Genomic DNA, 27,172 nt, shown 5'->3' with positions numbered 1-27,172 from the left:
ATCTGAAAAACAATCACTTTGTTCCATTTGGAAAATCACCAAATTGTTCACCAATATACCTTTCACAATTTTAAGCGTATAATCTATGTTTTCAGAACTTTATTTCCGTTTTTATTTAATTAAAATATAACAAGCTGGTTGCGCTTGGCGTTTCACAAAAAAAATGGCTTTTTTAACAGTAGGGATGGCAAATTACTTGCATGTACTTTTTGATGTACATTTTCATGATGGTTGAAGTGACATTTACGAGTCTGTGGTAACGATGAGGTTTACTTTACTTTTTTAATAAAATCACTATGTGCAACAATAAAATACTTTTAAAAGCATTTTTCTTCGAAGTTGGAAATTTGGTCCGCTGGAGGGAATTTTGGTCCGATTTTGGAAAAATTTTGGTCCAAAATAAAATTGGGTAGTGGCAACGCTGATGGACAGCCTACCATCAAACCATCTTGCAGTCTATAGGGCTTTTCCCAAATAAATTTGACAAACATACTATTCCCCAGTTGGTTAAGCTACTCTTGTCGTTTAGTCACCGCAATGGTTTTAAGCTGAAATAAATATGATTGAAGAACAAACCAACAATAAAAAACAAAACAATAATCGAAACTTTTAGCATTAGCTACTTAGGTTACCAGCTGGACATATTAACAACTATACATATGCGATAGAATAAACGTGTACCGCGCTGACCTTGCCAGTTATTTCACTGCTAGACATTTGGGGATATCTGCCACCAAATCCCCAGCCATACTTTTCACTAGTTTGGTAGAGAACATGAAACTAATGGCCAGTTTCTCATCCTCCGATTAATTGTGGGAAATATACCAACAAAAGGCCGGTACTATGTTCATTCTTGCGAAAAACTTTTATAGAAACCATTATTTCGCACATAGAAAGCGGTGTTTATTTAGGTAACTTGGAGCGCTATTTTACAGGGAGCGATATTGAATTAAGTTGGTGGTTGCTGCTTGTTATTACAAAATAAACATTTTAGGAAAAGAGTTGGCAACACTGAGAACAAGCAGACGTATAACTTTATCGCGGAAAATATTTTTTATTTTATTTATAAATATTTGATAATATTGTTGACCCAGGCAATTCTACTGCAAATATTGCAAAGAATATGCCTGGCCGTATCCCACAAGACATGGAGTTTGATGTAGCTGAGGTAGAAATACCCCCAACAAATCATCATCAACAGGCTATCATTGCCGGTAACAATAACAACGATCAAATCAGACTACAATCGAATGATCGCAAAAGACAAAGGCTTGAAAAAGCAATAACATCGCCAGATATCGTAATTCCCGACCTGTCAGAAAAATTAAAAAACTACAAACCCACTGACCAGAACAGGTTTGGCATCCTAGGAGTGTTAGCAGATGTCAATATTGGAAGTCCCAGTACAAGTGCACAAGCCCCCACCAAAAACAACATTAACAACAACACAAAAACCAAAATGGTGTCCACCCATTATCATTTATAATGTTAACATAAAAACTCTTGTTGACACTCTTCGTAACACAATACCGACATTTTCTTTCAAAATTAAAAACATCAACAAAAATAAAAGCAAGCTTTACTTTTCAGATGTGACTGTTCATGCATCAATGATGGCAATCCTAAGGGAGAAAAACATACATTCATATTCTTTCACACCGAAAGAACTGAAACAAACATCTCTAATAATTAGAGGCCTCACTCCAGATACTGACACTGGAGAAATTGTAGCTGAACTGAATACTATTGTTCCCGACACTGTGGCAAGCGTAGTCAAATTCACTACCCCAAATTCCATAAAGAATAATATTGATACCGGACTTTTTCTTGTATCACTATTTCCAGGTAAAACATTGAGTGACGTTTCTAAAATAAACGCACTACAAAGTCAAATAATTGAATGGGAGAAACCAAAAAAAAGGGGAAGACATACAGTGTCGCCGATGTCAGAGATGGGGTCACACCTCAAAAAATTGCAATTCGGGGTACAGATGCGTGAAATGTGATCAAGATCATAACCCTGGTGAATGTCAACGAAAGAGAGAAGATAATAAAGAACCATTTTGCAATAATTGCAAAGAGTCGGGACACCCCGCAAACTGGCGAGGCTGCCCCACTTACAAAAAATATGCAGCAGCCAGAAAACAAAGTATTGCCAAAGCAATAGAAGAACGTTCCATTGCAAGAAGCAATGTACAAAAAGCAATTGGTGTATCAAATATCATTCCCGAGCAAAGTTTTGCAAGTCTTTTCAAGTCACATCCTGTGCAGGGTCAGACAACACAAAAACCCTCTATTATAGAGCAATTTATGAGACTGAGTTCACTTTTCCTTGAACCAGAAGAACTAACAATTGAGCAGGAGGTAAACATATTCATGTCTGAATACTCAAAAATGAATAAAGCGGAAGCCAAAACTGAATTTATTCGTATTCTTAACAAAATTAAAACTAAATATGGACCATAGATCCATACATTTTTTAACTTTTAATATAAGATCTCTGGTTGATACCAGTAGACAGATTGACCTTAAGAATACCCTACTGCACAACAATATTGACATTGGCTTCATCCAGGAATGCCATCTGAAAAGAAATAGAAGACCACAAATAAATGGATATAATTTAGTATACGATAACTCACCATTAGGTGTTGCTGTTGTTGTAAAAAATACATTTCATTATGAGAGAGTTTATTTAAATGATGTTGGTTTCAAAGCCTCCTTCATAAAAGTTGAATCGTCCTGTAATAATATAAGGAAAAGATATTTGCTTGGGTCTGTGTATATTCCTTGCAATCACCCAGTTCAGTCGTTAGAATCTGACTTGGAAAAATTACTGAATCTTTGTCAGAACTTTGATGCATTTATACTTGGCGGTGATCTTAATTCAAGAAATCCGGCTTGGGGCGATGTAGTCGAGAATTCAAATGGTAAAATTCTGTTCAATTGGCTGGAAAATCATACATTGGATGTCGCCAGGTTATGTGATTCTTCGCCATCATACCCGAATGGTCCATCCTATCTTGATCATTTTTTAGTTAGTTCTCATCTGATCAGTGGAAATGGAACAAATTATACAATTTCAACTTTATCATCATTCTCAGATCATTTTCCACTTAAACTTACCCTATCATTTGAACATTCTGGTCTTTTATTGAGAGCTCCAATTACCATCACCTCTTATAAAAACACAAACTGGAACAATTTTCGCAGAGATATGGATCTTTCCTCTATTCAATTAATGCCTCAACACAACAACAATCTGAACAATACTGAAATCGATAACTTAATTGAAGAATTCAATGAAAGTTACAAAAGAATACATAATTCACACTCTCAACAAATTCAAATCACCAATAATAAATTCCCGCTGTCGGAAAGAACAAAAAAACTTTTCAAAATTAAACATAACTGGCAAAAACAACTGAAAAACATATTTCACCGTACCGGAAACAGATTGAGTAGTGAGTATACCATTTTCTCGAAACAAATCCAGCTATTAAAAATAATAATTAAGGAATCAGTTAACATTGAGCAAGCTGAAAAATTTAACCAAAAACTACAAAACATCAAACCTGGTCCGTCCGCCTTCAAGGAAATTTACCAAATAACGGGGAAAATAAAATCCCCATTTTGCAGTCATATCAATATCAATGACAATATTTCCACAAATCACAATGAAATAGCAAATCATTTCCAGCAATATTACACTACTGTCTTCCGGAGCACAACCCCCCCTAATCCAATCTCGGATTTTTACACAAAAGTACCTGCTTATCTCAGGGCTACAACTCCACATATTTACTCATTTGATAATAACCTAAATGCATCTCAAAATTCTGATAGCTTACATTTTACAAACATGGAGCAGATCGGGAATATAATACAACGCATAAATAATAAAAAGTCGACTGGTATTGATGAAATCTCAAACTTTATTATTAAAAAATTTCCCAGTACGACATTAAAAATACTTACATTTATATTTAATCACTGTATAAATAATGGATATTTTCCCTCAGTGTGGAAAATTGCAAAAATATTGCCGATCAAGAAAAAATCTGATAGCGCTGAACCAGCAGACTTCCGGCCAATCTCTCTCTTATCTAATATTGGAAAACTTTTTGAACATGTACTAAAAGAGAAAATTACAAATGATTACATAATTGATCCAATATCAAATTTCCAATTTGGCTTCAGAAAAAATCATTCCACCCAGCATGCACTTTTAAAATTCCATAATGATATCATTTCAAACCTCAATAGCAAAAAATGTACTGTTGCCATTGCACTTGACATTCAGAAAGCGTTCGACACAGTATGTCACATGGGAATTTTGTATAAACTTGCTGGACTGGATACTGATCCATTCATTGTGAAAATTCTTACCAGCTATTTCACGAACCGGAAATTCTTTGTAAATATTCAAGGTACATCCTCCAGTCTAGGCGAGGCAAACAGCGGGGTACCTCAAGGAAGCGTACTGGCTCCATATCTTTTCAACATCTTCCTGAATGATTTTCCACACACTCATGCTGAATCACAGGCGATTCTTTATGCTGATGATTGTTTGATTTATGCCCACAGCTCCTCTCCGGCGGATGCATTGGATAAAGCATTTGACCATCTCAAACTCATCAATGAATACTACGAAAAATGGGGTATAACAATTAATGCATCAAAATCTGAAGCGATATGCATAAGAAATGCATCTGGTAAATGTCCCAGGTTTGTAGTCCCGGAAAGCAAAACACTCAAACTCACGCTAAATGGCATCGAAATTCCCTTCGAGACCGAAATAAAATATCTGGGAGTCACATTCGACAACTTGCTAAAGTTTAACACACATGCACGAGCAACACTGAAAAAGACAAAGCGTGTACTAGGATCATTCTCCTACATTCTGGGAAACAAATACTTACCTCAAAAAACAAAACTCCTACTTTATAAAGTAGCCATAAGACCAATCTTGATATACGGATTTCCAATCTGGTTCACTATCTCCCCGACAGTGGCTAATGAATTGGAGATCCTCGAACGGAAAGTCTTGAGAAAATGTGTCAACAAGCATTATCAAAGCCGCGAAAAAAAATTCTCGAATTCCCATATTTATGAAATATCTGGAATTCAACCTCTATGCAGATACGCATTCAACCTCCAGCGAACATTTATTGAGAGGCTTGCTACTCACGAAAATGAACTGTTGAGCACAATTTATAACATTGAAGAATACTCTAACTGGTCTGATTCTAAATATCTATCATCCGTTGCCATCATCAATGAAAACCTGGACAATGAATCAGCCAATCACACTTTGCCGCAGTTTTTCCAGCAAACAACACCTGGAACGCATAGAGGATAGTTAATAATTATGTTAATTTCTTTTTACTATAAACTAGTCATAGAAAGAAACATGCTCATATATATTTTATTTAGATCATTAGTTCTATATAAAAAAAAAAAACAAAAACATGAATCGCCAAAATTCACTTACTTACCTTTAACACAAACGTACCTACATTATGCTTATGCATATTCGATTTAATCTGTGATATTAATGTATAATTACTTACCTTTTCTATAAATGTTACTGTATTAGCGTTCGTAGCTAACACACAAGTTGTTATCTCGTTTTAAGTGTTTTGTAGTTGTAGATTATTTATTATAAACGCAGACATTCATGCTCTGCAAGAAACAGTAAAGGTCTAGACCAAGCCTTATTTTCATTCATCCAATGTGCAATATACGCACAATCGATATATTTACTATGAAGCAAGTTGCTGTATTACATTAAAAACCGTGTTTACTATAACTTATCGATAAGTCCACATCAACAATGTAATCGAAATGAATAAGTCTCAAATAAAAAATATACTATACTATATACTAATAAACATTTTATTTTCCTTGGGAAATTGATCTGCTACTCCTTTGATCCTTTGTATAGTTTCGGAACAAAAATATAATCCGTGTTTGTGTTATAAACCCACACAAATAGTTTTAATAAATAAATTATTTCTTAATTCACATTGCAAATGGCGCCATGCTATAAACGTCAGTTTTTCAACTCGAAAAAACAAAGTACCACAAATGGAAAAATTTCGCTAGTTTTTCGCATTTTGAATTTTGTATGGAGTTTCAACGCGAAAACCGAACAGAGTACCGGCCTAAACTGTCAAAATTTTATTTCTATAGAAAATTTTGTCAAAATTTATCTACAGGAAATGTATGAAGTATTATGAACTGTCATGTGCGCACACTAGTTTAATTGGTAATACTATGGAGGCCAGCGCCATCTACCGGTTGCATGAGGAAATAGGCAGAGGGAGAGAGGATAGATGACAGTATAAATTCTGTGTGCAGTTATGACAGACAGATGATTGGTTTCAATGGTGTTTTGGAAATTGGGAAGAAAAATGGCTGGGAAAGCTTGGGATGATGGCGAATGGAGCGTCAATAATGGAGGTTTTGATGATTGAAGCGTCAGATTATTCTGGTTTTGGACGCGAGCGAGTGAGGTTGATGGTTGAAAGAAAGTGCGGTTGTTTTTTTGAAGTTGTGAAAGTCTGCCGAATGTACCCAAATGTCGTGTAAATAAAAACACAAGACAATCGAAACAAATATAAACAAATGTTTATCTTTATTATTGGCAAATGAAACTGTTTATTGTGCTAAATATTGGCAAGATTAGATGCTACTGTGAAATAGTCCTAATGCTAAACTTATACATTGAAGAAGAAAAGTTAAAATAGACTTAAAACTAAACTTAAAAGCTAAAAGAAAAGTACAATACAATTTAAAAATTAAAAGAAAAGTGAACAAACTTAAAAGCTAATCTTAAATGCTAAATTATAAGTAACCTGTAACGAAAGGAAACAAGAAGAAGGAGAACTTTAATAAAAGGAAAAGGCAAATAGACTATAATAAAAAGAAATAAATTGTAAAATATAAAAAAAGACAACCTGAAAAAAAGAAAGAAAGACATTTTAAATAAAAAGGAAAACCATCAATCTAAACCATTGCTATACTCACCGAACGTCCACCTCCATTTAACACCTCATTTGCGGCCCCGAGCGTTCCCGGCAGACAGGATTCTGATGACCCTTGTGACCCATTTCCATCCATTGCTAGGCGTTGGTATCAATCATCGTTGTCATCATCTTCAGTTGGGTGTAATTGCGTTGCGCTGGTCATCCTACAGCGCCCAGGTACCGTGAATGTTTCCTTTTCTTTTGTCTGACACGAACTTGGACAGGTACATGATTTAGACCTTGACGGACGGACGGACTTGTACATTAAACTTCTGTGAATAAAACGGGGAAAAAGAGATTCATTAATAATTGAATTTTTATCTAGATTCACTAGTTTATCTATAGTCTGTTAGGGGGATTACATTAACGCCTGGGAAGTTTAAATAGTGCCGTATTTGGGCAATAGTGTTAGGCTGAGCTCACCCTAGGACTTGGTTTAGTAATTTAAGGACTGGTGAATTGTGTCCACCAGTGATATGTATAATGTGCTCCCCATAAGACCTGGAATGGACCAATGAAGAATGCTAGAAAATAAATGAAAACAAGATCTAGTTTATTGACAGAAAGTTATACTGGTTGATGTTACGCTATACTTACCTTACCTTGACGGACGGATGGAAAATACAGGAAACGAAAAGGGAGGAATACGGTTTCATCAGTTATTCCTGGAAAATAAAAGAAAAACAATAATTAGTAATAGAATTTTTATATATTTTGTTTTTGGCTTTTGTTTTAAATAGAAAATATTGTTAGAGTTAGTTTCAATAAAACCTTAAAACTTTTATAACGTTATGAATTGAAATATTGGCGTGTAAAAATGAATTTAAATATGGAGGAATAGGGGAGTTTAAAAGGGGAAGGTAAAAGGTGATTTGAAGAACAGGTGAGTAGCATTTGGGGTGTCCCGAGTTGATGGGCCACGGGGACACCATGGTTGGGGAGGGTCAGGCCACGGCATGCCTTGGAAAACCGGCATGCCGGCAAGCCAATATGGGTGGTAAGTTCTGTGGATGTTAATTTTTGTGATACGTACTTGTTGGTCTTTGTGCTGTCCTCCAAAGCTGGTTGAATGTTTTGTTTTTTTGTCAGCTGCCAGAGGACTGAGTTGCCAATGAACCGCGCCCCATAGACTGAGCCAAAAGCCGGCAACACCGATCAGCAACCAGCGTACGGCAACTCGGTTCCTCCCTCCAGATGGCAGTAGCCTCCGGGCTGTGACAAAAATGGCGCCCGCAACATGGGGCCTGAGAAATCAGGTTTACCACTGCATGTTTTTGACCACAACAATTTCCGATCTTGTCTCGTGTGTTCGTTTGTGTAGGTCCCGATGTTTAGTCCGATTAAAGAGTCCGAAATCGCGTGTCCATAAACGGATATATGAAGTCTGGGTGGGAACAAATGTGGTCAGTTGTTCGTCGATTCCAAAAGGGGAGCGTAAGTCACGACGCAGAATGGTTTTCGATTAAGTTGTCGTTTGCGACGTTTTCCTGGGAAAAGAAAATACCATCATTAACAATAGTAATAGTTTCAATAGTCCAAATTGTGTTTACTTACCTGTCCGTCCGTGTACTTTTAGCTTTACATATGCCAACCAAAAAGAGTCGTGGGTGAAATTCGTGTTTTGTGTTTCTTCATTGTCCTTTTGGTTTTTGTTTATAAGGGGGTAACACAATACCGGTTAATCATTTGTAAATGCCATCAGTACGTATCTGTAAAAATAGAAATAGACAGAAAATTTGTGTTATTTTTGGAGTTATGTGAATTTTCTTGTTATTAATCCACCCTATTGGTTTGCAGATACTCACCTGTTTGAAGAATCACCTTTGAAAGCCTTTTCCTGATTTTGATTGATATTTAGTTAGCAATTTTTGGATATTTTAGCAAAAGTGTCTGAAAAAAAGGACAGAATTTTTAGTATTTTAGTTTAGTGAATATTACTTACTTGAGTTTTAGAAATTTCAAATTGAAGTGTGTGTGCGTCCTGAAAGAGAAAGATATTGAATTAGATTGAATTATTATTATTTTGTTTTGAATTTTTTTGTATTCGAAATTTTATTTTATTACATTTATTTTTTTTTTTATATCGTTTCAAATTTACTTTTTCGTTAATTTTTTTATTTTAATTCAAAGTAATTATAGGTAGATTTTTAAATTTTAATTTCTTTTATTATTATTTTAACTAGTAATTCATTTTAGGTTATTTTTAGGATTCGAAGATATTAATTTAATAAATCCAATCTATTATCATTTGTTTTATTTTTTTTTTAGATTTTTTTTTTTTTTGGTTTTTATAAATTATTTGTTCATTAATTTTATATTAGGGTTAAAAATTACTTTTTTTCATTTACTATTTAGTTTTTAATTTATTATTCATAGTTTTTATTAGGTATATTTTCGATTTTACTTATTATTCATTTCTTTATTTCATTCAGTTTTATCCATTTCGTTTTCATATTTATTCATTTCAGTTTGAGTTATTACATTTCATTTTTATTCATTTAATTTTATTTTTTGTTATTTATTTCATTCCATTTCATTCATTTTAATTCATTTATTTTCATTTTTTTTTTCATGTCTTTATATTTTTATTCATTTCATATTATTTTTAGTTATTTCATTGCAGTTCTATTCATTTCATAATCATTCAATTCATTCTTATTCACTTAATTTCATTTCATTCCATTTTGATTCATTGTATTTATTTTGTTTTTATTCATATCATTTTAAATTTAATTAAATTTGTTGTTGGTTTTTGAAAGTTGTTTTAGAGTTATTATTGTTAGTTTTTTTTATTTATTTAGTATTTATTCTTCAATTCAATTTCAATTTTTTGAATTTAATTTTTGTTATCTATTTTTTTTTATTTTTAATTTTTTATATTACTAGGTTTACAATTTTTTTAGTTATTTTATTTTATAAACTGAATTTTGATTGATTGATTTTGTTTTAGTTTTGAGTTGAAGGTTTGGTTTTTTTTTTTTATAAATTACGTTTGGACGTTTAGTTTTACATTAATTTTTTTATTTCTAAATGTTTCATTTGATTATTTTATTAGGTATTTATTTGTTTAAGTTTTGATTTGTTTCTGGTTCATTTTGATTTTGATTCAGCAATATTTTTTTTTATTTTCTGGTTTTCATAAAGTGCTATTATTATTTTTTTGTTTAGATTTTTGTTACATTTCATTTTGTTATTATTTGTTATTTTTTTATCTTTTATTTAATTACTTGTTAGGTATTACGTTTTTCAATTTCATTTATGAATTTTTGGTTTGATAGTGTTGGGTTGGTTTTGAATTGAATTTTTATTGTTTTTAGCAGTGATAGTGATTTTTTTTTTGATTAAACAGTTTTAGATTTAAGTTTTGTTATTAGTTTTTTTTATTTATTTATTTAATTTTAAATTTATTTATTTATTTAATTTTAATGATCAACTTATTTCATTTTTTTTCTTTCAAATAGTGTTTTATGGGGTTATCATTATTACCAATTTTGGGTTTGAATTTTAAGTAAGTAGAATTGTTTTTTTTTTATATTGAGTTTACGGGGGTATACAGTTTTAATTATTTTTTTTTTTGTTATCAATTTCGTTTTTTTATTAATTTAATTTTAGGATTCGTGTTTTTTATTATAATTTTGAATTTTATCATTAATTACTTTAATTTGTTGTTTGATTTAGTATTTTTAATTAATTTTCATTTTTGTTGGATTTTGGTTTTAGTTTTTAGTAGAATTTTTAAATGTAGATACCTGAAAACAAAATAAGGTAAATTAAATAAAAATATCAAATTAGGAGCACAATTATTTAAAATATTACATTACCTTAGTCATTCCGTTTGAAATGGTTAGGACGAGAACAGCCAGTTACGATCAGGAGCATTCAGTTCCCATCTGCTCAACCATGCCATCAACCACTACAACTACAGTAGTAACTACTATGGCTACAAATACTGGAGCGGTTGTCACCCAGGCTATGAGTGGGGCCATAACAACAAGTACATCGACCACGTCTAGCCCAGCACAATCTGTCAATGCAACAATGATGTCGGGAATTAACAGTACTCCAAATACTCCCAACTTTAACAGTGAGACTGCAATTAACATTCAAAGACAAATGCGAGAGAATAGAAATTTGGAGGCTGGTGCTCAAAGGCCTGTTGATACGCACGCCGACAACCAATTACATGCGGTAATTGATTCTGCCATTGGGTTGGGGCAAGTGGAGTTAATCCGACTATTGGATGAAAGGTTACGGCAGCTTGTACCACAGCTTGTGCAGCAAAGCTTAACTGGTATTACGAACGGCCCAAATACATTGATGCAAAATCAAACAACTACAAATTCATTGCCACAGAATCCACCACTTCAAAATTTACGAGCACAAGAAGTTCCACCAGTCACAAGGAACACACAACGAAACGAAGAGAGATTCCAGTCAGATTCAAGGGGACTATCGGCAACTCAGAATATACAACATCAGTCAGTAGGTGGCCCACCACCACAAGCGGAAGATTTCGGAGCGGTTGGCTATTCGGCACAGCAATACCATCAAGGCTACAATGGAGGCGGACAAAATCGATTTCCACCGCCCCGGACGTTTCCAAATACAGCACAATCCCCATATGTTCCAGCATCGTCATCATCACGCAATAACAGGAAAGTGGACATTGAAAAGTGGAGACTCAAGTTCGATGGTACATCCAAGTCGATCACAGCTGAAGATTTTATTTTCCGCCTAGAACAGCTCAAGAACGACCATGCCTGTGATGATGAGGAGGTATTAATTAGATTTCCACAACTATTAGAGGGTCCAGCTGAGGACTGGTACTGGATGCAGAGACGTCTGGGGCGAGTGCACAGTTTTGAGGATCTCAAACAGGCGTTCTTGTCACAATTCCGAAAATTTGAGAGTGACTTCGATGTACAAAGGCGTATGATGGACAGGCGACAGGGTCCACAAGAGCCATTTGAAGATTACTACAATGCAATGCTACAACTTCATCATCAGCAGAGAGAACCTATGAGTGAAACAATGTTAATCGAAATGATGAAAGGTAATCTCAAACATACCTTGGCAACTTTGGTTTTCCCAATTCGGATGTTTGGCCTGCAACATTTCAGGGAGGAGTGTCGAAAGGCAGAACAATTGCTGATAAATCAACGGCGAGCAATGCAGACACATCGGCAGTATGCTCCACGAGTTCATGCAATTGATTATGAAGAGCAGCCAGAATTCGAGGTGGAGGCAATTTCTTGTCAGGCAAATTATACATGCTGGAATTGCAAAGAAAAAGGCCACGGATTTATGGACTGCCTTTCGACCACTCGTAACCTCTTTTGTTATGGTTGTGGGATGGAAAACGTGGTGAAGCCGAAATGTCCCAGATGTAGGGGAAACCAGCAAACGGGCACGACGAGAGGGGTAGCGGGCCCGGCAGCATCGAATCCCCTGCAGAAGTAGTTGGTGATGGTCATGATGAGCAGAAGGGACCTGAAATAAAATTTTAAAAAATAGAATTAGTGATAGTGATAAGTATAGGAGTAAAAGTAGTGAAATGAATTTTATGGAAATAAGACCTTGACATGTCAGAATGAGGGAATATGAAATAGTTAGAAATAGAATTTTTAATGGAAATAATGAATTAAATAGAAATAATGTAGAAAATGAAGAAGGAACAAATATTGGAGAAAATGAAGTAAGTGAGGAAGTCTCAAGCAGTTTACGTCCAAATAGTAGTAGTGAAAAAGTAGAGGAAATTCAATACAGACGTCGTGAACCAACTAGACGGATACTGCGAGCTAGGGAACGTTTTAAAACTAGAAAAAGACTAAGGCGCGAGATTGCGACAACAACACTGTATGAGGGAGAAGATACACGATTGTATGTAAAAATAAAAATTGGTGAAGAGGTAGTTGAGGGGTTGTTAGATAGTGGCGCAACGGTGACTTGTCTAAGCAAAGGTTGCTTGGAGCTAGTTGAGCGAGCCCGAATCCCTATCTACAACTTCTCAGCTACCGTAGGCACGACAGAGGAAACCCCTCATCGTGTTGTTGGCCGCATTCGAGCGCCTGTCAAGTTAGGAAGGATTGAGAGCGTAGTAACTTTCTACCTACCTTGAGTAAGGCACTTTATCTCGGGGTTGATTTCATGAAGAAATACAATTGAATGTCTATCGCTTGAGGAAGAGTCTGGTGAGGTTTCATTGGATCCATCGCAACACCAGTTAAGCAACGACGAGAGGAAAAATTTGGAGGAGGTCATAGGCCAGTTTCCGTCGTTTGAAGTTAGGGGACTGGGCTAAACTTCATTAGAGACACACATCATTGACACGACAGATGCAGTTCCGGTAAAACAACGTCACTATCCGGTATCCCCAGCAGTGCAAAGCCTAATGTATGCAGAGCTGGATAGAATGCTTGACATGAAGGTCATTGAGCCCAGTGAAAGTCCCTGGAATAATCCTGTAACTTTGGTCCGTAAAGGCACAAAGAACAGGTTATGCCTAGATGCCAGGAAGCTCAATGCCCTTACTGTCAAGGATGCCTATCCGCTCCCAAATATTGAAGGCCTTCTTAGCCGGCTTGGAGATACACACTCCATTTCGAGTGTTGATTTGAAAGATGCCTTTTGGCAAATACCACTCGAAATGAAGAGTCGGGAGAAGACTGCGTTTACGGTACCAGGAAGGCCATTATATCATTTTACGGTCATGCCTTTTGGGTTGTGTAGTGCAGCCCAAAGGATGTGTCGTTTAATGGATAAAGTCATTCCTGCAAATCTTCGTGAAAGGGTGTTTGTCTATCTTGATGATTTGCTCATTGTTGCCCCTGATTTCAAAACACATTTGGAACTTTTGCGACAAGTTGCAAAAGCTCTGAATGAGGCGGGACTGACTATCAACGTGGCCAAATCCAAATTTTGCTTCAAGGAGTTGCGCTATCTGGGATATATAGTTGGTGAGGGAACATTGAAACCAGATCCAGGCAAAGTCTCAGCGATAGTCAGCTGTGAGTATCCAAAGAGTGCCAAACAAGTTAGACGTTTCATGGGCATGACAGGATGGTACAGACGATTTATTGCAGATTATGCGGAAATTGCTGCACCGATTTTTAAGACATTAAAAAAGGGACGTGGGTTTGAGTTCGGCGAGGAAGCGAAAGCAGCGTTTGAACGGTTAAAGGATGCGCTAACCCAGAGTCCAGTTTTAAGGCACCCCGATTTCGAAAAAAGATTTTTCATCCAGTGTGATGCTTCCGATGTGGGAATTGGTGGTGTTCTATTTCAAAGAGACGATGCGGGCGGAGAAAACCCTATCGCATACGTCTCTCAGAAATTGACCCCAGCGCAAAAGAACTATTCCGTTACTGAAAGGGAGTGCCTGGCCGTGGTGATGTCGATAAAAAAAATTTCGCCCTTATATTGAGTTAATGCCTTTTACGGTCATCACTGACCATTCATCACTGAAGTGGCTGATGGCGAATAAAGAACTGAGTGGTCGTTTGGCAAGGTGGAGTCTTTTGCTGCAGGGGCACAATTTCGAGATAGAACACCGCCGGGGTAGTCAGAACGTGGTACCGGATACTTTATCGAGATACAATCTGGACGAACTGGAGTTAGCATCCTTTAACCTAGTAGACCTGGATGCTCCAGAGTTTAAGGAGGAAGACTATTTGGACAAAGTGAAAACCGTGATGGAGAATCAATCAAGTTTGCCAGATTTACGCGTGGTTGATGGCTTTCTCTATAAGCGGACAACACCAGTGACAATAAATATTCCATTGGAAGATTCAGTCTGGAAGTTGTGGGTTCCACAATCTCTCACTGAGTCTGCTATAGAGAAAGCCCACAACCCAACTACGGCGGCGCATGGTGGTTTTCATAAAACTCTAGGTAGGCTTAAAGAGTATTACTATTGGCCGAATATGAATACTCAGGTAAGACTTTTCGTCCAAAAGTGCCGAATTTGTAAAGAGACGAAACCCAATAATCAAGTTATGCGGCAACCCATGGATTCTCATGTAGAAATAGACCGACCGTTTCAGAAGGTTTATATAGACTTTTTAGGCCCCTACGTTCGCTCTAAGACCGGAAATAGTTTCATTTTTATAGTTTTGGATCATGTGACAAGATATGTTTTATTAAAACCAATGAGTAAGGCGACTTCAAGGAATGTGATAAAATTCCTTGAGGCCGAAGTATTCCATAAATTTGGTGTCCCAGAAACTATCTTGTCAGACAATGGAAAACAATTTACTGGAAAAGATTTTGGAGCGTTCGTAGAGGCCTATGGGGTCCGTCACATGAAGACTGGGTTATACTCTCCGCTAGCAAATGCGTCGGAGCGTGTAAATCAGTCTATACTGGCAGCGATTCGGGCCTATCTACATGAGGATCAACGGGATTGGGATCAAAATTTGTCCGCGATTGAATGTGCACTGCGATCGTCTGTACACTCCTCGATTGGCATGACACCCTACTTTGCCTTGTTGTAATATGGTTACTCACGGTAGCGTTTATAGGCTGGCTAGGAAATTGGATTCCATGAAAGACCCTGAGTTTAGTGCTTTACCCAAGTCTACCAAGTTGGAGTTAGTGAGACAGGAAGTTGGAAAAAGGCTAGAAAAGAGTTACCGTGATCGAGCTCGTAAGTATAATATACGCGCTAGGAAAATCAAGTTTTTCCCTGGTCAGGAGGTTTATCGGAGAAATCACCAGCTTAGTGATTTCAGCAAGAATATTAATGCTAAATTGAACCGAAAATATCTCAAATGCCGAATTGTGAGAGCGGTCGGAAAATGCCTTTACGAAATTGAAGATCTAAAGGGAAAACCGTTAGGCGTATATCACGCGAAAGATTTAAAACAGTAACGATTTCCTTACTCTTTTGACAAAATGTGTAGTTGATATAAAGAAAATGAATCACTTACCTCATTAATAGTTAAGTTTACTGGTAATTTCATCTTTCTTCGTTTAAATCCAAGGTCAATAGGTTAAGGTAATTATAGACTATAGTGTAGGGAAAAATGAAAACAAGGAATTAGTTAATTGAATTATTGTAACGAATTTCAGAAATATTGCTTACCGTGAATTGATCGGAGCAATTTAGCTTAGCCAAGAAATTTATGGGTGACCAATATCCACAATACCTGGGTCCATGTAATACAATTCATCTGTTAGGAGGAATTATACTTACGGTGTTATGTTGAAAACAAGTTGGTATATGCAAAACAAATATAGACCAAAAACATGCCAGATGCAGACCAAACAAATAGCAACTCAGAATCAAGCCAAAACCAAAAGCTGAGAGGCAAACAGAAACCAATCATACAAAACAAACTTATTGTTGAATTTGTCTCCACCAAGAGAAAGAGAGACATAATGCAAAAAATAAAGGGTCATAGAGTCGATGCGAGTGTACTAAGTGAAGGAGAAAACGAAACCACTTCGAAACAATATATTTACATCAACGATGAACTTACAGCCTATAATAGGCGACTCTTGTGGATGGCAAAAGCAAAAGCCAAAGAGAGTGGATGGAAGTATGTTTGGGTGAATAATGGATGTATTTTTGCTCGCAAATCAGAAACAATGTCGCTAATTGTTATTAATAAAAAAATTGTTATTAATAATTCTGCAGATATTGAATTGATTACAAATTAATTAATAAGGTACATTTAAAGTAGAATACAAGTGAAAATAAAATTTCAAACCCAAACCAAAAATAAAGAGACATTTACATAAAGCATACAAAAACATTTTTTTCAATAACATAAAAAATACAAAAACGTTTTTTTTTCCAAACTTTCTCGTAACAATTTTTTTTCACGAATATTATATACAAAAATGAACATAAATAATAAAACATTGAATACTTTTGATGAAATTGAATTCGACACAATTCACAACACCATTAATCTAATTCATATGAATATCAGGTCCCTTAGAAAAAACTTCTTAATATTCCTAACACAAATAAAAAACATAATAAACAAAATACATCTAATAATACTCAGCGAAACCAATATCCAAAACGATGAAGAAACACTTTACAACATCGACGGCTTCAACCACATATTTCTAAACAGAACAGGGAGAGGGAGAGAGGGAGAGGAGTTTCAATTATGAAACAAAAACAATTAGCATTACATCTTTCGAAGCATTAAGAATACAAATTAAAACATCCAACAATAACAATGTAACATTAATACCCGTATACCGACCCCCCAAACAAAGCATCTGCACTTTCATCGCAGAACTAGAGCAATGTGTGTCAAATGTAAACAGAAAATATGAAATGACCGTAGTAGGCGACATGAACATCAACATAAAGGAGAACAACAAAACAACAACAAACTACCTAGACATGCTTTCGTCGTATGGATTGCAATGTATGGTCACTGCGACGACCAGAGAAAACACAAACAAACTGACTTGCACATGCATTGACCACTTGTTTGTTAGAACAAAATGTAACTCGCATGCTGTTGTTGTCGCAACATCAATCACAGACCACTACACAATATATGGTTGCATAGTGAGTGATGTCAATACACATAATAATAGAAACCGCGAAAACGCTATTAATGAAATCATAAACATTGATAACAGAAAAGTTAATCAAAGTATACGAAATGTAGATTGGAATAACATTTTATTGCAGTCAAGAAATACAAACGATCTTTTCAATAACATATTCAATGAATTTAATAAAATATATGATAATGCTAAATCAACAAGAAAACACATTAAAAAAAGGAATCAATATCCGTGGCTAAATGAGGAAATACTAAAATGCTGTGAAATAAGGGACAATCTTTATAAAAAATGGAGAAATAATAAAAAAAATGAATTATATGAAAAAATTTATAAAAACTTCAATAATAGATTGAACAAAAAAATAACAAATGCGAAAAATATGTATAATTACAATAAGTTCATACAAAACAAAAACGATATGCGTGGTACATGGCAGCTAATTAATAATATAATAGGAAAACGTAAAAATAATCTGGATGAAACAATTAAGAAAAATTTTTATGGGAAGAATATGAAGGATATTGTTGAACTTTTTGCCGAAAATTTTGATAAAAATACATCAAAAATTTTACATAACTGTTGTATCAAGACATGTTCAATTCCTGCAACTACAATTGTAAACACAATGTATATAGAGCACACAAACGAGATTGAAATAAACAATATTTTAAAAACTTTAAATATCAGAAAAAGTACAGGTGCTGATGGAATACGTGCAATTGACATAAAAAACAATGCCGATTATCTCACCCCTATCATAACATCTTTCATAAACAGCAGCATATCCAATGCAGAAGTACCCTCGATTCTTAAAACCTCGCTCATAAGACCTATATATAAATCGGGTAAAAAATCTGATTTTAATAACTATAGGCCAATAGCAATATTGTCAATAATAGAAAAAATACTGGAAGAAATAATAGTTCGAAGACTTAAACAATTTCTAACCAAATTCAAAATTATACATAAATCCCAATTTGGCTTTCAGAAAGGAAAAAATATAAACCAACTGTTGGGTTATTTTTCTAATCACATATACCAAAATCTGAACGAAAACATAAGCAGCTTAGCATTGTTTATAGATTTTAGCAAAGCCTTTGACACCCTTTCGCATAACACGTTGTTAGATACACTTGAAAGGAATGGAATACGAGGACACTGTCTGAACTGGTTCAAAAGTTACTTAAGCTTCAGAAATTATATGGTGAAAATCGATAACGAAACAAGCAGCAGTAGAAAAACGATGTATGGAGTGCCGCAAGGATCTAAACTTGGACCAATTCTGTACATTATATACGCTAATGATCTGATGAATGTTATAAGAAAAGGAACTGTATTCGCATACGCCGATGATACCGCGATTATAGTTTCAAATAAATGCTTACAAACGGCCACACAAATCATGCAGCAAGAGACGGATGTAATTAACAGATGGTGCCATGACAATGGGTTAATCATTAATGTCTCTAAAACAAAACTGATGCATTTCAAACCACAGAATATGCCGAATACACACATCAATATTACATTCCATGACACGGAGTGCTTACATAAAAATGTCACAAACCAACACGCATTAAATGACGCATGTGTAACTAATGTAGAAATGGTAAACACTTATAAATATCTGGGAGTATACTTAGACAGCAACTTTAAATGGAAATCTCAGCAAGAACATTTACAAAGGAAGCTTCGAAAATCGTCATATGCACTGTATCATCTGAGCCTTTGCTCGCCTTTCTATGTTCTTAAGCAAGCGTATTTCGCTCTGAGTGAGTCTTATATTAGACACGGTATAACAGCGTGGGGAAATGGCGGAAGTTGTAGAATATTGCAAGCAGCTCAAGACAAAATTATCAAGTTATTATACAAGAACTATCTACGATTTACAGAAAGAAATAGTACAAGAAACATTCAAACTATTTCCCACATGTATAAAGATTTGGAGTTATTAAACATCAAAGGCTTATACAACCAACAATTACACATGAGTTTTCAGCAAACACAGACCTGATTCAACCCATAAACCACAGGCATAATACCAGAAGAAGAACCGAAGGAAGATATCAAATACCAAAAGCAAAAAACAAATATGGGAAATCATCGCTGGCAGTGTCACTACCTGAAGCTTTAAACACTCTTCCGTATAGCTTATTCCAAAATATAGATAAGAAAAGCAAGAAAAAAGATATTAAAGAATTTTTTATAAATACTTATTGAATATTAAAAATATGTACCAAACACTTCATTGTGATTTAAGAGTAGAAGTCAATTTTTTAATCAATCAGTATTAAATACAAAAAATATATACAAATAATTATTAATCTATCTTTATCCTGCAGACAAGCCTAAGGGCTTCGCGGGTGTGTAGAATTAAGATGAATTTGTAAATATGTATCTGTAAAGAACAACATCAATAAATAAAAATTTATAATAAGAGAAAAAAAAAGAACAAAGCAAAGCAAAATTGAAACTGAGTCCACATCACTTTCAAGCCCGGGTTCAAAACAGGATAATACACGAAAACCGTTTCGCAAATTTGTACTAGGCCGATCCGAATTGAAGAGAAAACAAATGAAGTTGTTTCGAATTCGAATGAATTCCAACTCAAAATAAAATCGAAGTTACACAATGTATAAACGAGTATAAACTAAATTCAAATAAAATTCCAATTGAAATCAAGTTAAATTCCAATTAAAATCAAGTGAAGTTCAAATTAAATTTCAATTGAATTCAATTTTTAATTTTTAATTAATTTAATTTAATTTAATTTAATTTAATTTAATTTAATTTAATTTAATTTAATTTAATTTAATTTAATTTAATTTAATTTAATTTAATTTAATTTAATTTAATTTAATTTAATTTAATTTAATTTAATTTAATTTAATTTAATTTAATTTAATTTAATTTAATTTAATTTAATTTAATTTAATTTAATTTAATTTAATTTAATTTAATTTAATTTAATTTAATTTAATTTAATTTAATTTAATTTAATTTAATTTAATTTAATTTAATTTAATTTAATTTAATTTAATTTAATTTAATTTAATTTAATTTAATTTAATTTAATTTAATTTAATTTAATTTAATTTAATTTAATTTAATTTAATTTAATTTAATTTAATTTAATTTAATTTAATTTAATTTAATTTAATTTAATTTAATTTAATTTAATTTAATTTAATTTAATTTAATTTAATTTAATTTAATTTAATTTAATTTAATTTAATTTAATTTAATTTAATTTAATTTAATTTAATTTAATTTAATTTAATTTAATTTAATTTAATTTAATTTAATTTAATTTAATTTAATTTAATTTAATTTAATTTAATTTAATTTAATTTAATTTAATTTAATTTAATTTAATTTAATTTAATTTAATTTAATTTAATTTAATTTAATTTAATTTAATTTAATTTAATTTAATTTAATTTAATTTAATTTAATTTAATTTAATTTAATTTAATTTAATTTAATTTAATTTAATTTAATTTAATTTAATTTAATTTAATTTAATTTAATTTAATTTAATTTAATTTAATTTAATTTAATTTAATTTAATTTAATTTAATTTAATTTAATTTAATTTAATTTAATTTAATTTAATTTAATTTAATTTAATTTAATTTAATTTAATTTAATTTAATTTAATTTAATTTAATTTAATTTAATTTAATTTAATTTAATTTAATTTAATTTAATTTAATTTAATTTAATTTAATTTAATTTAATTTAATTTAATTTAATTTAATTTAATTTAATTTAATTTAATTTAATTTAATTTAATTTAATTTAATTTAATTTAATTTAATTTAATTTAATTTAATTTAATTTAATTTAATTTAATTTAATTTAATTTAATTTAATTTAATTTAATTTAATTTAATTTAATTTAATTTAATTTAATTTAATTTAATTTAATTTAATTTAATTTAATTTAATTTAATTTAATTTAATTTAATTTAATTTAATTTAATTTAATTTAATTTAATTTAATTTAATTTAATTTAATTTAATTTAATTTAATTTAATTTAATTTAATTTAATTTAATTTAATTTAATTTAATTTAATTTAATTTAATTTAATTTAATTTAATTTAATTTAATTTAATTTAATTTAATTTAATTTAATTTAATTTAATTTAATTTAATTTAATTTAATTTAATTTAATTTAATTTAATTTAATTTAATTTAATTTAATTTAATTTAATTTAATTTAATTTAATTTAATTTAATTTAATTTAATTTAATTTAATTTAATTTAATTTAATTTAATTTAATTTAATTTAATTTAATTTAATTTAATTTAATTTAATTTAATTTAATTTAATTTAATTTAATTTAATTTAATTTAATTTAATTTAATTTAATTTAATTTAATTTAATTTAATTTAATTTAATTTAATTTAATTTAATTTAATTTAATTTAATTTAATTTAATTTAATTTAATTTAATTTAATTTAATTTAATTTAATTTAATTTAATTTAATTTAATTTAATTTAATTTAATTTAATTTAATTTAATTTAATTTAATTTAATTTAATTTAATTTAATTTAATTTAATTTAATTTAATTTAATTTAATTTAATTTAATTTAATTTAATTTAATTTAATTTAATTTAATTTAATTTAATTTAATTTAATTTAATTTAATTTAATTTAATTTAATTTAATTTAATTTAATTTAATTTAATTTAATTTAATTTAATTTAATTTAATTTAATTTAATTTAATTTAATTTAATTTAATTTAATTTAATTTAATTTAATTTAATTTAATTTAATTTAATTTAATTTAATTTAATTTAATTTAATTTAATTTAATTTAATTTAATTTAATTTAATTTAATTTAATTTAATTTAATTTAATTTAATTTAATTTAATTTAATTTAATTTAATTTAATTTAATTTAATTTAATTTAATTTAATTTAATTTAATTTAATTTAATTTAATTTAATTTAATTTAATTTAATTTAATTTAATTTAATTTAATTTAATTTAATTTAATTTAATTTAATTTAATTTAATTTAATTTAATTTAATTTAATTTAATTTAATTTAATTTAATTTAATTTAATTTAATTTAATTTAATTTAATTTAATTTAATTTAATTTAATTTAATTTAATTTAATTTAATTTAATTTAATTTAATTTAATTTAATTTAATTTAATTTAATTTAATTTAATTTAATTTAATTTAATTTAATTTAATTTAATTTAATTTAATTTAATTTAATTTAATTTAATTTAATTTAATTTAATTTAATTTAATTTAATTTAATTTAATTTAATTTAATTTAATTTAATTTAATTTAATTTAATTTAATTTAATTTAATTTAATTTAATTTAATTTAATTTAATTTAATTTAATTTAATTTAATTTAATTTAATTTAATTTAATTTAATTTAATTTAATTTAATTTAATTTAATTTAATTTAATTTAATTTAATTTAATTTAATTTAATTTAATTTAATTTAATTTAATTTAATTTAATTTAATTTAATTTAATTTAATTTAATTTAATTTAATTTAATTTAATTTAATTTAATTTAATTTAATTTAATTTAATTTAATTTAATTTATAATTGTCCAAAATTGATTGTTTATTTAAAATAGTATTTTTTAAAAGACAATTATATATTTTTTAGTTGATAGAATATACATCGAATGAATTACAAATTCCTTTTTTTTTTCACAAAAAATATTCGTAGCTAACTCGATAAAAAATATTTTTTATTGTCAAGTATTTGGTAGTGCAGTGTCCTACAGTACTCCCCCTCTAGAGGAAGCCTCATACCTTTAGTCTGTGTTATCGTCTACGGACACGTATGCAGGTTTAACTCGATCTAATGAAACCGTTTTGGTTGTAAGATTGAATTTGATTGTCATGTGCTTCGGAGTTCTGTTTAAAACTTGAAAGGGGCCCTCGTACGGTGGTTGCAATGATTTCCGTACCCCATCTTTTCTCACGAAGACGAATTTCGAATTCTGAAGGTCCTTGTGAACAAAAACCGTTTCTTTAGAGTTATATTTAGTATTTTTTGGTTGAAGATTTTCCATGTCCGTTTTCAGTTGCAAAACAAATTCATTTGTTGGTATCTCTTGCCTACTCGGTTGTAAAAATTCTCCAGGGACTTTAATTGAGAGTCCGTAGACCATTTCCGATGGCGTTGCTTCTACATCACTCTTTAGACTTGTTCGAATTCCCAGCAGAACGGTCGGTAGAACGTCCATCCATTTTTGAGTGTTATGGCACATGATTGCCGATTTAAGGGTTCTATGGAATCGCTCAACCATTCCATTAGAACAGGGATGATAGGGAGTGGTTCGGATTCGTTCACAACCCAATAGCTTCGTGAGTTCACGGAAGAGCGTTGACTCAAATTGCCTACCTTGATCCGTTGTTATTTTTTCTGGGACACCAAAGCGGGAAACCCATCCCGAGTAGAAGCATTTGGCAACTGTCTCGGCTTTAATATCCGGGATTGGAATGGCCTCCGGCCATCTTGTAAATCGATCTACGCACGTCAATAAATAAGACATTCCTTGTGAGGTGGGCAACGGTCCTACTATGTCTATATGTATGTGTGCAAAACGGGCCGAAGGAGTTGGAAACGTTCCTAATTCGCTGTGAGTGTGGCGGTGAACTTTGGATCGTTGACATGAAATGCATTCTTGTACCCAATTTTTAATTTGTCTTTTCATATTTGGCCATACAAACCGTTTCGATATCATCAAAGTCGTAGTTTTAACTCCATTGTGTGCAAGACTGTGGATGGCATCAAAGACAATACGTCGAAATGGTGTGGTGACAAACGGCCTTATATTTCCACGGGAGACATCGCAAAAAATACTTTTGTTCGAACAAAATGAAAATGGTTTCAGAATTAGGGAAGTTTTCACGTCCTTTTTTAAGAATGTCTGCAACTCTGAATCCTCTTGCTGGCTCTCGGATAGTTTAGTATAATCAATTAATGATGGGTAAGATATAGTAGATATCCTTGATAATGAATCCGCCACTATATTATCCTTTCCGCTGATATGTCTTATATCCGATGTGAATTGGCTCAAAAAATCTAGTTGACGAATTTGCCGAGGTGAAGCGTTCTCTGAAGATTTAGAAAGAGCGAATGTTAATGGTTTATGGTCTGTAAATATAACGAACTCTCTACCCTCTAGCATGTGCCTATAATATTTGACCACCGAATACGCAGCCAGAAGCTCTCTGTCGTAAGTCGAATATTTCTTTTGAGAATTATCTAATTTGCGTGAGAAAAAACTAAGTGGTTTCCAACCATTGTTTGTGACTTGCTGAAGGACTCCGCCGATAGCAGTATCTGAAGCGTCCACCATAACGCAAATTTTTGCTTCTTCAGATGGATATGCGAGATGTGCACAATTTGCTAAGAGTTCTTTGCATTTAACGAAGGAATCTTGTGCTGTCTTTGACCATATGACTGGGCGCTTATCATTCTTTTTATTACCTTTCTGCAATTCTGTTAAAGGAATTTGAATTGACGCCGCATTTGGGAGAAATCTCCTGTAAAAATTAAGCATTGCTAAAAATCTTCTTAGTTCCTTTATATTAGTCGGTTGTGGATAATCCATTATTGCTTTTACTTTGTGCGGAAGTGGGAGTAAGCCGCTGGCGCTGACTCGATGGCCCAGAAATTCAACTTCGCTTTGACCGAAAATGCATTTATTGATATTGATTACTACCCCAAATTCCTTTAATCTCTGAAATAAAGTTTCCAGATGTATTAAGTGTTCTTCCTTGTTTTTGGATGCTACAAGTATATCATCCAAGTAGACAAAACAGAAGTCTAAGCCTATCAGCACTTGATGCATAAATCGTTGGAACGTTTGCGCTGCATTTCGTAAGCCGAACGTCATGAACATAAATTCAAATAAACCAAAAGGAGTGGTTATAGCGGTTTTTGGTATATCTTCGTCCGCCACTGGTATCTGGTGATACGCTCTTACTAAATCTATGGTGGAAAATACATTTCTTCCCTCTAACCCTTGACCAAAGTCGTGAATGTGGGGAATGGGATATCGATCAGGAATAGTTTGATTATTGAGACGACGATAGTCTCCACATGGTCTCCATTCCCCATTCTTTTTCTGAACCATATGAAGGGGGCTAGACCAACAGCTCTTCGAAGGTCGACATAGACCCTGATCCATCATAAATTTGAATTCTTTTTTGGCGGCTTCTAATTTATCGGGCGGCAAACGGCGTGGCTTCGCCGAAACAGGTGGCCCTTTGGTCTCTATCACGTGTTCTACGGAATGTTTTGAAACCTTTTTCGTAATAGGATCTACTAATTCCGGGAATTTGGACAACAATTTCTTGTAGGGGAGTTTCCCCGCATGTGATCTAGCTTGCAAGTTTGCACTTTCGATTGACATCTTACCTGGAACTTCTTTTTGTGATTGTCCGTCGATGAGTTGTTTCTGTTTGAGATCAATTAAGAGACCAAAGTGTTTCAAAAAATCGGCTCCTAAGATAGGATGTCTAACGTCGGCAATCAAAAATTTCCATTTAAAAACTCTATTAAATCCAAGTGACAGACTTAGTACAGTTTGTCCATACGTATTAATAACTGAACCATTGGCAGCAAAAAGGGTGTATTTATTGTGTTTCTTTTTATTAATTCTGCCAGAAACAGGAATTACAGAGACATCTGCTCCGGTATCTACGAGAAAATCTTTATTAAGCTCTTTATCAAAAATGAATAGGCGACTCGTGAAGCTTCCCCGATTACTTGCGCCGTCTAGTGACCGGGATGGTCGTTTCCCGGACGAAAATTACAGGGAGGTCTGCACTTACGGGCATTTACACCGAATCGCTTGTGGTAGTAACAGTAATTGGATGTCGAGGAATCACGTTCTGTACCATCAGATGCTCGATTGAATGAGCGGTGCTTTTTTAGTTTTGATACCATTTCTGTTAGTTCTGCAACCTGCTTCTGAAGACTGTCCAATTGTGGGGTAAATTCCGTTACGGATATATTTGCATCGATATTGGAAGACTCGAAAATACGATCTGCCATTTTCTCTAATTCGTTCAATGGGGCTGGCGATGCCGCAATGATGCTTTGCATCTGAGAAGGAAGACGTCTAACCCAGATTGTTTTAAGAAAGTCGTCGGTGACTAGATTGTGCGAGAGAATGCGCATCTCTCTAAGTAGTTGGGACGGTTTTTTGTCACCAAGCTCGTCATTTGAAAGCAATTCCTGGATGCGATGTTCGGATGAAACAGCGAAATAATCCACCAGCCGGGTTTTGAGCTGTTGATACATATTTGTTGGCTGTGCCAATACTATATCGCTTACCAACCTCAGAATTTCTTGATCCATTTCGGCAATTACAATAAATGATTTCGCGGATTCAGTTTCGATTCCATGTTGGATAAACTGAGCCTCTGCTAGCACAAACCATAGCGTAGCGTTCGACTTCCAGAATTTTGGTAATTTTATTGCATTTGTAGTTGAGGAATTCGCTGTTTGACCTACTGCACCCTCGGTGGGCGCGTCTGCGGATCTTGTTGTTGGCGCCATATTCAAACGTCGGGGTCACCAATTA

At 32.1% G+C, this 27,172-nt stretch overlaps 1 protein-coding gene across 1 annotated transcript; it reads left to right on the top strand.

Moving 5' to 3' along the window:
- The first annotated feature begins 15,524 nt into the window (after window positions 1-15,524).
- LOC142235467 (uncharacterized) lies at window positions 15,525-15,899 on the top strand. Its single transcript, XM_075306722.1, has one exon. It carries the CDS (start codon window positions 15,525-15,527, stop codon window positions 15,897-15,899), a length of 375 nt encoding a protein of 124 aa, XP_075162837.1.
- Window positions 15,900-27,172: the final 11,273 nt, after the last annotated feature.

This window comes from Haematobia irritans, chromosome 4 (assembly GCF_050003625.1).
Source record: "Haematobia irritans isolate KBUSLIRL chromosome 4, ASM5000362v1, whole genome shotgun sequence".
Lineage (NCBI taxonomy): Eukaryota > Metazoa > Arthropoda > Insecta > Diptera > Muscidae > Haematobia > Haematobia irritans.
Note: the sequence above shows the minus strand (reverse complement) of the source record. Positions and strands in the feature narration are given on the sequence as shown.

What these genes read in the sequence shown, in the direction of transcription:
- LOC142235467 (XM_075306722.1), top strand. Translation starts at nt 15,525, where the DNA reads ATGGTTACTCACGGTAGCGTTTATAGGCTGGCTAGGAAATTGGATTCC.